Genomic DNA, 13,435 nt, shown 5'->3' with positions numbered 1-13,435 from the left:
GAATTTCTAAAAGATGAAATTGAGTCTGTGAACATTTCATTTATCCAACAATGGCAACTGTGTTGTCATAAAGACCAAAACAACTTTAATTTCACATTAGAAAACATTTGAAAATATTTTTTGCCTCCACTCTTTTGTGTTTGTGTCATGCTATGACCGTGCAGGCTTTTTCATGAAGAGGTTTGTTTTTGATGGATGTTAAAGGCAACAAGGTAGATAATGTGTCTAGCCCCTCTCCTCTGGAGTATGACATCTTGTCATCAAGTATTATTTTACAGAGAGGATTATAGTGGATGAGTATTCATTGGTATTACATTTAAATAAGGTAATAATTTAAAAACTGATCAGTCATGAATATTGTGTTCTCAATTTGTCATGTTCCATTCCACAGTGGCCATTCTGAAGTACATGAATGACTATGGGCTTAAATAACAAATGTGTTAGGGACCAAATTGTAGCCACATGCACATTTGTGGATTCTAGTGCTTGAGTCAAGTCATTGGCAGATCTGAAAGACGTTTGTGAAGTTGGCTTTTATTTACCATTTGGAAATCCTAAATTTTATGACATGTTCAGTGTCATTTAAGGACTTTTGTTGATGTCGGTCTAACTTAGAAAAATCAGTAATTCTAATACAGGATTTTTTAAACTAAGCTAAAAAAAATGAATCTGGGTTTGTTGCCCTGCTCCTCAGGTGAGTTGAGCCCCCTCCTGTGTCTGTGTACAGAGGACTACATTAATGTCTGTTTAGGAAACAACTCCAGGGACACAAGATGTCCTAATCGCTGTCCTTAGCACCTAACACTGTCTGGTTTATCATAGGCAGGCAGGCAGGCAGTGTATGCTGTTGTTCAAATGCCTTTGGGAATTGAAAGTAAACTACTTGAGGGAGCTGCGGTGGCTGCGGCCGGTTGTCCTGGCCCACAAGGAGCCGAGGCTGTGCGGTCGAGGCCACCTGGGCAACATTGGGAAAAAAAAAAAAGGAAAGTAAACTACTTGAAATCGTTTTCAATACCTTCTGTATAGTTCAAAGATATAAGTTAACAAGGATTACAACCTCTAATAATATATTATTGTTTGTACAATATATTCAGAATTACTATGTCAGTATTCAAAGGTGAACATGCTGTCCTTTTCCTCAAGCAGCACAGACCTGTGGTGGGGGGTGGTGTTCACAAGCTGATAGTTACGTAAGCACTGCATCCGCAGAGCTATGACTAGAGCAAGGAAGAGGGTCTCAACAGAGAGGATACAGCTAGATGGGGCCACCTGGGAGTTCTTGGTGTCCACATCCATGCAAGGTGAGCTATCACCTGGATTCAGTTTCCTGGTTATCACCAGGTCTCAAAAGATCTCAGCCTCACAGCTGCCTCTGATTTTTGCAGTTTTAAAAAAGAGCTATGATATTCTTCACACTTTAAGTAGGTAATAATTTCCTCTTGAAAATATTGATTTTATTATACATTTTACAACAAGTGCAGATAACACCAAGTGTGGCCAACCAAGGCTGCTCAAGGCAGACTAAATCAGGTGGTTCTTGGGGGTTCCTCCTAGCCCTCTGGTGCCCTAGACACAAGTTTAAAGACCTAAAATCAGGTGTGTCCATGGCATTGCTTTGAGAAGTCCCGGGTTTATGTGTTAGTCTGAAAGCAGAAATTGTACTTTGGACAGAGGGTGTGAGGAGGGGCCTGGGCACTGTGGAAGTCTTTAACCATCAGTCCTTTTTATTTTCAGATATAAATTAGAATTTGGAAACCATTAACACCAGTGCCACATGTTCACAACTATTATGATTAGCTATTAGGCAAAAAATGCTGGGAGTAGACAAGGGTTCAAATATTTTTTTATTCGTAGCAAGAGTACTCTTGCTGGTTAATAATAGCTGTCATTTTATTGATGTATGTCAGTATCTAGCTGCGTGTCTGGAGGTTCTGACTTCCCAGCTGGAACTTACCTGAGAACAGCAGGTGTGTTTCATAGCCACCAACTCAGTATTAGTCACATAGCATGAATGTAAAAAATGTGTGCTCAATGTCTCAGAATTAATTCGTGATTACCAGGATGGGCCAGTCAGGAACAGCCTCAGGGAACATTCTCCAGGGTGAGCCCTGCCTTGTTGCTTTTGTGGCTCATGGTGTCCGGGAACCATTCCGTAACCCTCAGTCCCTTGCTACTTTTACTGGGCTCTGTGAGGCCGCCCTCAGACTCCTCCGGCACTCATCTATTCTCAAAAGCCACCTAGCAGAGTTGCTACCTTTTTAGATAAGTGATCAGAATTTTTCAAATTATAAAACAAAGTTCTTATACTCAGAAAGTTTGAAACTTATAATTTATTCCTATTTCCTCTGGTGATGAATCCGAAACAACTTAAGATTTTTCAAATATGTATTTTTTTCCCAAATTAACCACATTCAAATGCTAAACTATTTAGAAATAAGGTAGACCAAAAAAGACACTGAAAATTTTGCTTCAGGAGGAAAATGAACCTAAACAGTACTCACCCTTTCCTCTTTCCATACTAAATAAATAATACCCTGATTCAAATCCATAGTAAATGTTAAAATAGTTTCCCTACAGCACAGGACCAGCAGATGAAGGATCATCTGTGAGAGGCAGGTGCTGGGAGCAGATGGGCCCCGGGTCCCCTCTTTGTTTTTGTAGTAGTGGGCATGTTCACGCTGTCTCTCATTGTTAGGAAGCCGTGTCAGTGAGGCTGGTTCCCTGTGGACTCTCGTGTGAACTCTGGCTGTTCCCTCCCCTGATCCCCGCATTCGCCCCCAGTCTTCTCCCTTTACTGACTGCATTCTAATTAGTTCTTCAAGTTTGATCACATCACAGAAATAATCCTGGCCCACAGATTTATTTCCTGTTGTAAATGTCTTCTTGGTGGTTTTCTAGGTTGTGCTGGTGAGGTGGAATGAGCCCTACCAGAAACTGGCCACGTGTGATGCGGACGGAGGCATATTCGTGTGGATTCAGTACGAGGGCAGGTGGTCTGTGGAGCTGGTCAACGACCGCGGGGCGCAGGTGAGTGGCAGGCGCAGCTCTGCCAGTGAAAGGCTGCGGGGTAGAGAATGCCCAGACAGGCATTCCAGAGCAAGCACGTTAGCACCACACAGCAGCCCGTGCTCCAGAGCTAGGGAGAAGAGAAATCAATCAAATTAGAATCCTGTGGCTGGGTGCAGTGGCTCACGCCGTGATCCCAGCATTTCGGAAGGCCGAGGCAGATGGATCACGAGGTCAGGAGATCGAGACTGTCCTGGCTAATACGGTGAAACCCCATCTCTACTAAAAATATAAAAAATTAGCTGGGCATGGTGGCAGGTGCCTGTAGTCCCAGTTATTCAGGAGGCTGAGCTTGCAGTGAGCCATGATTACGCCACTGCACTCTAGCCTGGGTGATAGCGTGAGACTCCATCTCAAAAAAAAAAAAAAAAGAATCCTGCTTTTCATTTCTCTTGCATATGTCACTGATAAAAAGAGAGTGCAGGATCATGCCTCCTTTTCAACCGTGCTGCTGTTGTGAGAACTCTCCAACTTTTAAACTTGAAATCATTTTTTACCCTTCAGTGTTACGATTCCGTGTTAAATTTGGGGCCTCTGGCATATCACTGTTTTGCCCTCTTTGAAAGGTATCTTCCCTGTGTTGTCATCTCATCGGTCTCATGGAGAGCTTCACGTGACTTCTTACAACCTGCTCAACAAGGGAAGGGGGCTACAATCTCTTCCGCAGGTTTCAATCAGCACGGCCACCTGTTGTCATCTTCCAGCTCTTCCTTTTGGATACAGTTTGCCTCTGCTCTCAGGAAACAGTTGTACCCAGGACATCTGAGCTGCACTGTTTCTAGTTCTCCCATAGATTGTTCTGGTTTATGGGACAGCTTCATGGTGCACTTTTTGTATGGGTTTAAGGACACAAGTTTGAGCAGGCAGCTCCCATCCTGGGGATTGTACAAAACTGTGACTTAGGAACCTGAGTCCTCAGGGGGTGTCAATTAATAATTAATGAAAGGTTTCTTGGACTGTTTTAACTCTCAGAATGATTTCCCTGTGGCTGCCTTTCTATACACTTCTAAGGTACTTGGATTCTCACCCTTCCCTCTCCCACCTGTTGCTTAAATAAGCTGTGAGCTTCCCAAGCTGCAGATCAGTCTAGTGACTTAAATTACAATGAATGAAGATACTATTGTCAGCGGCTGTTAGCAGGCTCACAGAAGACCCTGTGTGAAAACAGCATTCTTTTTTTCTGAGTTGATTTGGTAGAGTCAATGTAATAATATTGACTGACTGATAAGACCTTACCAGTTTCCTTCAGGCCTCCTTACAGTGAGAAAAGGAAGAGGCAGAGCGTGCCCTGTGACCATTAACTGGCCTTCTTGAAGGAGAGCCACAGATGTGGACATCATCATGTGGGTGGACATGTGATCAAGAGTACGAGCTCTGGAATCAGACAATGTCAGCCATGAATCTCACCCCATGACTTGTGTGGGAGATACTTCCCTGTGTCTCAGTTTTCTTATTTGTAATGTAGGGGCTATAATGTGCCTGCCTCGGGATCACGGAGGATTACATAAGACTGTGTATGAAAAGTGCCCATGGCACTGCCTGCATCTTATCACAGTACCACCTTATCTAGCACAGAACTGCCCTGCCCTGAAGCAGTAGCCATAGGTCATCACCAAAATGAGTTTCAGGCCTTGAGGTAGCAGCTTTTCATGGTTTTCCGTGACATGGATGCCTCTCTGAGTTGGCCTGTAAAGGTTCTAAAATGCTGTCATTCTTCCATTAACCAAAGCATGGGATTCTTTTCCCTAGAAAGGCCCAGTGATGAGGTGAGACATGTCCTCAAATTTAGGGTGACCAGAGGACTTGAAATCACTGCTCAGAGGAAGAAATGGAAGGGGATCAAGGATAAATGCCAAATGAGGGAGCAAGGATAAACGCCAGATGAGTGCTTGGCTTTTTTATGCGTTATATCTTTCAGTCTCCAGGAACCCTGTTCTGAAAATACCGTTATTCTCAGTTAATAGAAGAGAAGAATCCAGGTCGGGAGTTCAGTAACTTGTCCAAGGAAATTCATGGGTGGTAAGCCAGAATTCAAACCCTAGTTTGTTTGAGTCTGTAATGCCTCACCACATTATCATGCTCCCAAACAAGAAAGGATTTTCTCTTTTGTCAGAAATGCGTGTATTCGTAGTGTGGTTACATGCTGCATAATGACGTTTCGGTTAACATAGACTGCATATACAATGGTGATCTCATAAGGTTATAATGGAGCTGAAAAATTTGTCACCTAGTGACATTACAGCACAACACATTCCTCATGTGTTTGTGGCATTACTGGTGTGAACAAACCTACTGTGATGCCAGTTGTATGAAAGTATAGCACATGCCATTAGTATAGTCTATAATGCTTGATACTAGCAAATGACTATGTTACTGGTATTTACTGTACTTTTTATTATTTTAGAGTGTGCTTCTACTTTTTTTTTTTTTTTTTTTGAGATGGAGTCTTGCTCTGTCACCCATGCTGGAGTGCAGGGGCACCATCTCAGCTCACTGCAAGCTCTGCCTCCCGGGTCACACCATTCTCCTGCCTCAGCCTCCCAAGTAGCTGGGACTACAGGTGCCCGCCACCACTTCTGGCTAATTTTTTTTGTATTTTTTTTAGCAGAGACAGGGTTTCACCATGTTAGCCAGGATGGTCTCGATCTCCTGACCTTGTGATCCACCCGCCTCAGCCTCCCAAAGTGCTGGGATTACAGGCGTGAGCCACCGTGCCCGGCTGCTTCTACTTATTTGAAAAAAAAAAAAAGTTAGCAGTCTCAGGCAGGCCCTTCAGGAGGTATTACTGAAGAAGGCATTGTTATCATAGGAGATGACAGCTCCATGGATATGTTATTGCCCTTGTGTTAGGGTTCTCTAGAGGGGTGGAACTAATAGGATAGATGTCTATATGAAAGGGAGTTTATTAGGGAGAATTGACTCACACAGTCATGAGGTGAAGTCCCACGATAGGCCGTCTGCAGGTTGAGGGGCAAGAAAGCCAGTGGTGGATCAGTCTGAGTCCCAAAATCTCAAAAGTAGGGAAGTTGATAGTGCAGCCTTCAGTCTGTGGCCGAAGGCCCAAAAGCCCCTGGCAAACCACTGGCGTAAGCCCAAGAGTCCAAAAGCTGAGTAACTTGGAGTCTGATGTTCAAGGGCAGGAGGCATCAGCATTGGAGAGAGATGAAGGCTGGAAGACTCTGCAAGTCATTCTTCCATCTTCTCCTGCCTGCTTTATTCTAGCTGTGCTGGCAGCTGATTAGATGGTGTACAACAGATTGAGGGTGGGTCTGCCTCTCCTAGTTCACTGACTCAAATGTTGTTAATATCCTTTGGGAACATCCTCTCAAACACAGCCAGGAACAATACTTTGCATTATTCAGTCCAGTCAAGTTTGACAATATTAACCATCACACCCCCGTGGAGGTGGAATCGTCCTGATCCAGTGTAGGCCTAGGCTAATGTATTTGTGTCTTAGTTTTTAACAAAAACATTTAAAAAGAAAAAAAATACTCATAGAAAAAGCTTACAGAATAAGGATATAAAGAAAAAATATTTTGGTATCGCTATATGTTTGTGTTTTAAGTGTTATTACAAAAGGATCAAAAAAGTATCAAACTTTTTGAAAAATTGAAAAGTTTAAAAAGTAAAACAGTTACAATAAGCTAAGGTTAATTTATTATTGAGGAAGGAATTTTATATAAAATGAGTGCAGCCTAAGTATCCAGAGTTGATAAAGTCTGCAGTAGCATACAAGGTAATGTCCTAGGTCTTCAGTCACTTTCCACTCACTCTCTGGCTCACCCAGAGCAACTTCCAGTCCTGCAAGCTCCATTCATGGTAAGTGCCCTTTATAGGTGAACCATTTTTTGTCTTTTATACTATATTCTTACTGTATGTTGTCTATGTTTAGATAGCTTTAGGCACATGAATACTTGCCATGGTATTACAGTTGCCTACAGTGTTCAGTACAGTCACATGTGTACAGGTTTGGAGCCTAGGAGCAACAGGCTGTCCCACACAGCCTAGGTGTGGAGCAGGCTCTACCATCCAGGTTTGAGTAAGTGCACCCTGTGGTGATCACACAAGGGACTTGCCTAATGACATACTTCTTAGAATGTATCCCCATTGTTAATCGACATGACTGTATACCACAAGGAGCTCAGGCTTCATTACCATTAAAAGGCCCACCCCACCAGCCAAGCAGTGCCGCCAGCACATGGATTCTCCTAGCAGGAGCCTCTGTGAGCAGGGGCCCTCTGTCATCTCCATAGCAGCTGTGCGGTCACCACCACCCTTCCCTTGTGTTTCTTTCCTTGAGAGTTTGGAGCAGATATTAGAAACAAGAAAGGGAGAATGAGTTCAGCTCTGGAGGCAAATGAGCTTCCCTGGGCCACAGAATGTCTGGAAGCACCCAGAATCTCACAAATGCCTGCCTACCAGGTTCGACTAAAGTAATTACTGTATGTTGTGATCTCATTTAGAGTTTTGTTTACTTTTGCCATTTGGAACTCAGATTTTTCAAATCTTAGAACCCATTGAACAACCGTCATCATTAAACACTGGCATTTTGGGGGAGGCTTGGCTGCCTTTAATCATCTTGGAGTCAGATCTTATCCAACTAAAAGGACGCCACACACTGGTGACGTTGGATCACTGGTCAAGGTAGTGGTGGCTTTGTGCACCTGGAAAAGTTCTGTGACTTTGAAGAGGAGTGTCCTTGAAACCAGCTCAGAGAAAAAGACTAATTTTTAGAAGAAATGACAGATTATCTTCATTATATAGCATGACTTTCATTGTCACAAAGAAATCATACATTTGGCAAAAGCTAAGAGATGCTTTAACAGTTTCTTTTTCAGGAAATTATTAAGAGTCCTTTATTTCAAAAATGAGTTTGGAACAGTACACGCATTATTTTACAGTATTAGTCACCAGGGGCAGCTGTACCAGGCACACACACTCTTGAGACAGTCTGATGAAAAGCTGCCTGGGTCAATGGCATGGTCAGCCTGCTGCTCAGCTTCAATTAATCCATGCCTGAGAACTCTCTTTAGTAAAGCAAGAGCATTGCAACCTTCTGCAGTTGAAAAACAACCACAAGAACTGGAGTTTCTGCCTTTTTGTTTTGTTTTGTTTTGGAGACAGGGTCTGTCTGTCACCCAGGCTGGAGTGCAGTGGCGTGATCTCAGCTCGCTGCAACCTCCGTCTCCCGGGTTCAAGCAATTGTTGTGCCTCAGTCTCCTGAGTAGCTGGGATTACAGGCATGCACCACCACACCCGGCTAATTTTTTGTACCTAAAAGAGAGGTACTAAACCCTGTCTCTACTAAAATAGAGACAGGGTTTCACCATGTTGCCCAAGCTGTTCTTGAACTCGTGGGCTCAGGTGATCCACCCGCCTTGGCCTCCCAAAGTGCTGGGATTACAGCTATGAGCCACCACTTTTTTTCTTCTCTTTTTTCTTTTTTTTTTTTTTTTTAAGTAATTTGATACTTGGTTTCCTCTGGTTTTGTTTTTCCAGTCGTGATATATTCTTGTCACTTTATGTTGACTTAATAAACCCAAATTTGGCCAAGTGGCTAGTTGGGAGACTGAGTCAGGAGGATCTCTTGTGACCAGAGTTCAAGATCAGCCTGGACAATATAGCAAGACCTCATCTCGACAAAAATAGTTTTAAAATTAGCTTGGTATTGTAGCACCACCCTGTAGTCCCAGCTACTTGGAAGGCGGCAGCAGGAGGATGGCTTGAGCCCAGCCATTTGAGGCTGCAATGAACTATGATTGTGCCACTGCGCTCCAGCCTGGTAACAAAGCAAGACCAGGTCTCTAGACAAATAAATAGAAACCCAGTTAGTCCATGTGATCGTCCTCTATTACCAGTTTTTTTGTGTGATGTCAAATTGCTGGTATGTCTAAGAAGCTTCTTTTTACTGGCTATGCGTTTTGGCTGTTGATTAAGGAGATTTCCCAAAATAGTTTTTTCTTTTAGTACAAATCTTTTTTAAGATACATAGTTAAAATGCATATAAGTAAATAGCATTATCTTTGCAAAATGAAAGAACTTTTAAATTTTATTCCAGAATGCAACGCATTGTTTCTGAAAAACATTGTTTTATGTTAATGAGAAAAACCAGACAGTATAATTGGTTGGAACATAAAGTCAGTGAAGCCAAGGTTCTGAGTTTATCTAAGGAAACAACTTTTTTCAGTAATCTGAGACCAGCTATTCAAGAGCTATCTCATAAACCATGCCATTGTCATGATACAGACATTGCTGATCACACTGTCATGCACATCCCTGTGAAGAGACCACCAAACAGGCTTTGTGTGAGCAATAAAGTTTTTTAATCACCAGGGTGCAGGCGGGCTGAGTCCGAAGAGAGAGTCAGCAAAGGGAGATAAGGGTGGGGCCGTTTTATAGGATTTGGGTAGGTAAAGGAAAATTACAGTCAAAGGGGGGTTTTCTCTGGTGGGCAGGAGTGGGGGGCCACAGGGTGCTCAGTGGGGGAGCTTTTTGAGCCAGGATGAGCCAGGAAAAGGACTTTCACAAGGTAATGTCATCACTTAAGGCAAAGACGAGCCATTTGCACTTCTTTTGTGGTGGAATGTCATCAGTTAAGGCAGGGGCAGGGCATTTTCACTTATTTTGCGATTATTCAGTTACTTCAGGCCATCTGGGTGTATACGTGCAAGTCACAGGGGATGCGATGGCTTGGCTTGGGCTCAGAGGCCTGACACACACAACATAAACCCATAAACCCTGCTTAAAAAACAGCCAGAAGTTCATGTTTTTTTGGTGTTTGTTCACTTATTTTCTCATTACCTGAAATGTCATATATCCATTTTTAAAAGCTAAATGTTTGTAACTATAAGCAACAGTGAAGATTATTGATAGCATTTGTTTTGTTAGAAAAGATTAAAAAGAAGCACAATGTAGGACAAACTGAAAAACCAAGGTGGTAGAAAATAGGAACAGACATAACACTAATTAGAATAAATGTAAATAGATTAAATTTACCAATTAAAAGATAAAGCTTAGCAGATTATATTTGTAAAAATCTAGGTAACAGTATATACTGTTTAGAGCCACACCTCAGACTTAAGGATGTAAACAAATTTAAAGGATGAGAAAGATATATCTTGCAAATACCAAGAAAAAAAATAAAGCTGATGTAACTGTATGTTAGTATCAGATAAAATAGATTTGAAGACAGAAAGCATTATTTGGTAAGCTGTAGTTTACCAAGAATATGTTTTTAATATGTATACACTTATTAATAGCATCACAATAAATGAAGGAAACTAATAGAACTGAAAGGAAAAATTGATAAATCCATTGACATACTCAGACATTTTAACGACAGTCAGCAAAGATGCAGACGATCTGAGCAACACAATTAACAAGTTTGACCTAAGGGACATTTATGGGTTCTTAATTCACCAATTAGAGAACATAACATTTTTCTCAAACACGTAAGGGTTATAAAAATTGTTGTTCTAGGACAGGATTCTGCAAACCTTTTCTGTGACGGGTCAGATAGTAAATATTTTAGGTTTTGTGGACCAGAAGCCAAAATTGAGGATATTATATAGGTATTATATAACAAGAGGAAAATCAGATTTCAAAAGATTTTTATTGACAAAATTTAAAATTTAATTTATGAACACTGAAATTTGAATTTTATGTAATTTCAAATAACAAAATATCATTCTTCTTTTGATTTTTTCTTCTGAACCATGTAAAACCATTCTCAGTTTGTGGGCCATACAAAAGTAGGTGACAGGTCAGATTTGGCTCACAGGCCATAGCTTGCTAGTCCTGTTCTAGGACATCAATAAAAAACAGATTTCCAGTATCACGTTTTATGATTATAGACCATGATCTCTGAACACAGTGCAACTGGGTTAGAAGTTAATAATGAAAAGATAACAGATCTCTGTCTGTTTTTGTTTTTTGTCTTGTGACCGAGTTTCACTCTCGTTGCCCAGGCTGGAGTGCAATGGCGCTCACTGCAACCCCTGCCTCCCGGGTTCAAGTGATTCTCCTGTCTCAGTCTCGTGAGTAGCTGGGATTACAGGAGCCCGCCACTACACCTGGCTTAATTTTTGGTATTTTTAGTAGAGACGGGGTTTCACCATGTTGGCCGGGCCGTCCTCGAACTCCTGACCTCAGGTGATCCACCTGCCACAGCCTCCCAAAGTGCTGGGACTACAGGCATGAGCCACCATGCCCGGCCTGTTTAGACATTTTTAAATGTATTGTTAAATAGCTCATGATTTAAAGATTATATTTAATAGACATTTATAAAATCCTAGATATAAATTATAATGAAAACATTATGCCGACAAAAAGATTCAAACTCTGTAAAATATTTGAAGAGATTTATTCTGAGCCAATTATGAGTGACCATGGCCCGTGACACAGTCCTCAGGAAGTCCTGAGAACATGTGCCCAAGGTGGTCGGGCCACAGTTTGATTTTATACACTTTGGAGAGGCGTGAGACATCAATCAAATACATTTAAGAAATACATTGCTTTGGTCCAGAAAGGCGGAACAACTCAAAGGGGGTCCGGGAGGTTCCAGGCTTTGGTGAATTTAAGTATTTTCTGGTTGACAATTGGTTGAGTTTGTCTGAAGACCTGGGATTGATAGGAAGGTAATGCTCAGGTTAAAATAAAGATTGTGCAGCCCAAAGTTCTTTTGAAGTCTTTGTGGATGTCGTTAGAGACAGTAGGATGACAAATGTTTCCTATTCAGATTTTAGGTAGTCTCTTTAGGATTGGGAGGGGTCTGGAAGAAAAAGATCTAGCCACATTAATAGAGATTCTTTACCGATGCAAACTTTTCCCCACAAAAAACAGCTTTGCAGGGCCATTTCAAAATATGGCAAAGAAGCATGTTTTGGGGTAAAATATTTTGATTTTCTTCTTTGTCTTGTAATGTTATGCCAGAGTCAGGCTGCAAAGTAAATCGTGATATATAGGGTTACATGAAACCCAGCCTATCTGATGGCAATTTATGATTTGTAGGGCATGACTCCCAAGACCTCTGAGATAGGAATTTGGGCAAGGTAAAAAAAAAAAATCAAGAGTTTTTTTTTTTTTTTGAGGCGGAGTCTCGCTCTGTCGCCCGGACTGGAGTGCAGTGGCCGGATCTCAGCTCACTGCAAGCTCCGCCTCCCGGGTTTCCGCCATTCTCCTGCCTCAGCCTCCCGAGTAGCTGGGACTACAGGCGCCCGCCACCTCGCCCGGCTAGTTTTTGTATTTTTAGTAGAGACGGGGTTTCACCGTATTAGCCAGGATGGTCTCGATCTCCTGACCTCGTGATCCGCCCGTCTCGGCCTCCCAAAGTGCTGGGATTACAGGCTTGAGAGTTTTTTCCTTAATTATATACCACCATTTGTGAGATATGCTTAAAGTGGTGCTGTGAGATAAATGTATATCCTTAATTACTTATATTAGCAATAAAACTGTGATCATTGGTCAGATAGGTATTTATCTTAAAACATTATTAATTGAACAGGAGAGTAAATCCAATGAAAGAAAAAGTAAGAAATAATAAAAATGAAAGTGAAAACTAGTACAATAGAGAAAAAAGGATAAGGTAGAGATCAACAAATCCAAAAATTTGTTCTTTGGAAACAAATCAACAAAATAGACAAATTGCTTGCAAAACTGATCAAAAGAAGAAAAGAGAACACAGAAATAATTTTATGAATGAAAAGTTGGGCATAGCTATAAATAGAGATTACAAGGTAACCAAACGTAATTATACAATGCATAGGTAGTTCAATGGGGGAAAGAAAATCTTTTCAACAAATGGTGCTTAAACAGCTGAATATCTGTGTTTTTTAAAAAGAAAACCTTGATTCTCACCTCACACCCTGCGTAAAAATTAACTCCAGATGAATCATAGACATAAGTGATACGGCTCCAGTGAGTGGAGGAACACCAGGGTTCTTAGTCCTCAAGCCAATTTAGATAAAACGACCCGGACACATGTGGAGTGGTTTTAAGGAGTGGAGAGTTTAATAGGCAAGAAGGAAGAGACTCCCCCATACAGAGATAGAGGGAAAGGAGACTTCAAAGCCGAAAGAGTGCACTAGATACCAGCCAGGTCTATATGCAGAGGCTAGAGGAGGTGTCTGATTTGCGTAGGGCTCAGGGGATTGATTTGACCAGGCATGTCATTCAAGTAGCCCCCGGAAAACGCTGGCCCTCCCACCCTAGCCTTTTAATATGCAAATGCAGGGTGCCAAGGATGTTCTACTGGGGATACATGAGGACAGCCATGTTGCCAGGAACACCTGGGACAAGGGCAAGAAGGCCTCAGGAATTGCCATGTTGGGTAGACCCAGTTTCTAATGGACTGCATTTGCATATCAAAGAT

The 13,435-nt window shown here is 41.8% G+C and overlaps 1 protein-coding gene and 1 long non-coding RNA gene across 4 annotated transcripts in view; both read left to right on the top strand.

Annotated features, from left to right (window-relative positions):
* Nucleotides 1-13,435, top strand: part of TULP4 (TUB like protein 4) — a 290,551-nt gene that overhangs the window by 182,238 nt on the left and 94,878 nt on the right. For all 3 annotated transcript variants that reach the window (XM_033234932.1, XM_033234933.1, XM_033234934.1), the window contains exon 3: nucleotides 2,899-3,027. In XM_033234932.1, the coding sequence (XP_033090823.1) occupies nucleotides 2,899-3,027 (129 nt within the window). The remainder of the gene's footprint in view (nucleotides 1-2,898; nucleotides 3,028-13,435) is intronic.
* Nucleotides 11,244-12,587, top strand: LOC117097230. The gene is made up of 2 exons (XR_004442863.1): nucleotides 11,244-12,136; nucleotides 12,418-12,587. It is a non-coding gene; the product is annotated as an uncharacterized LOC117097230 (long non-coding RNA).

This window comes from Trachypithecus francoisi, unplaced genomic scaffold (genome assembly GCF_009764315.1).
Source record: "Trachypithecus francoisi isolate TF-2019V2 unplaced genomic scaffold, Tfra_2.0 Lachesis_group15, whole genome shotgun sequence".
In the NCBI taxonomy this organism is placed as follows: Eukaryota; Metazoa; Chordata; class Mammalia; order Primates; family Cercopithecidae; genus Trachypithecus; species Trachypithecus francoisi.
Note: the sequence above shows the minus strand (reverse complement) of the source record. Positions and strands in the feature narration are given on the sequence as shown.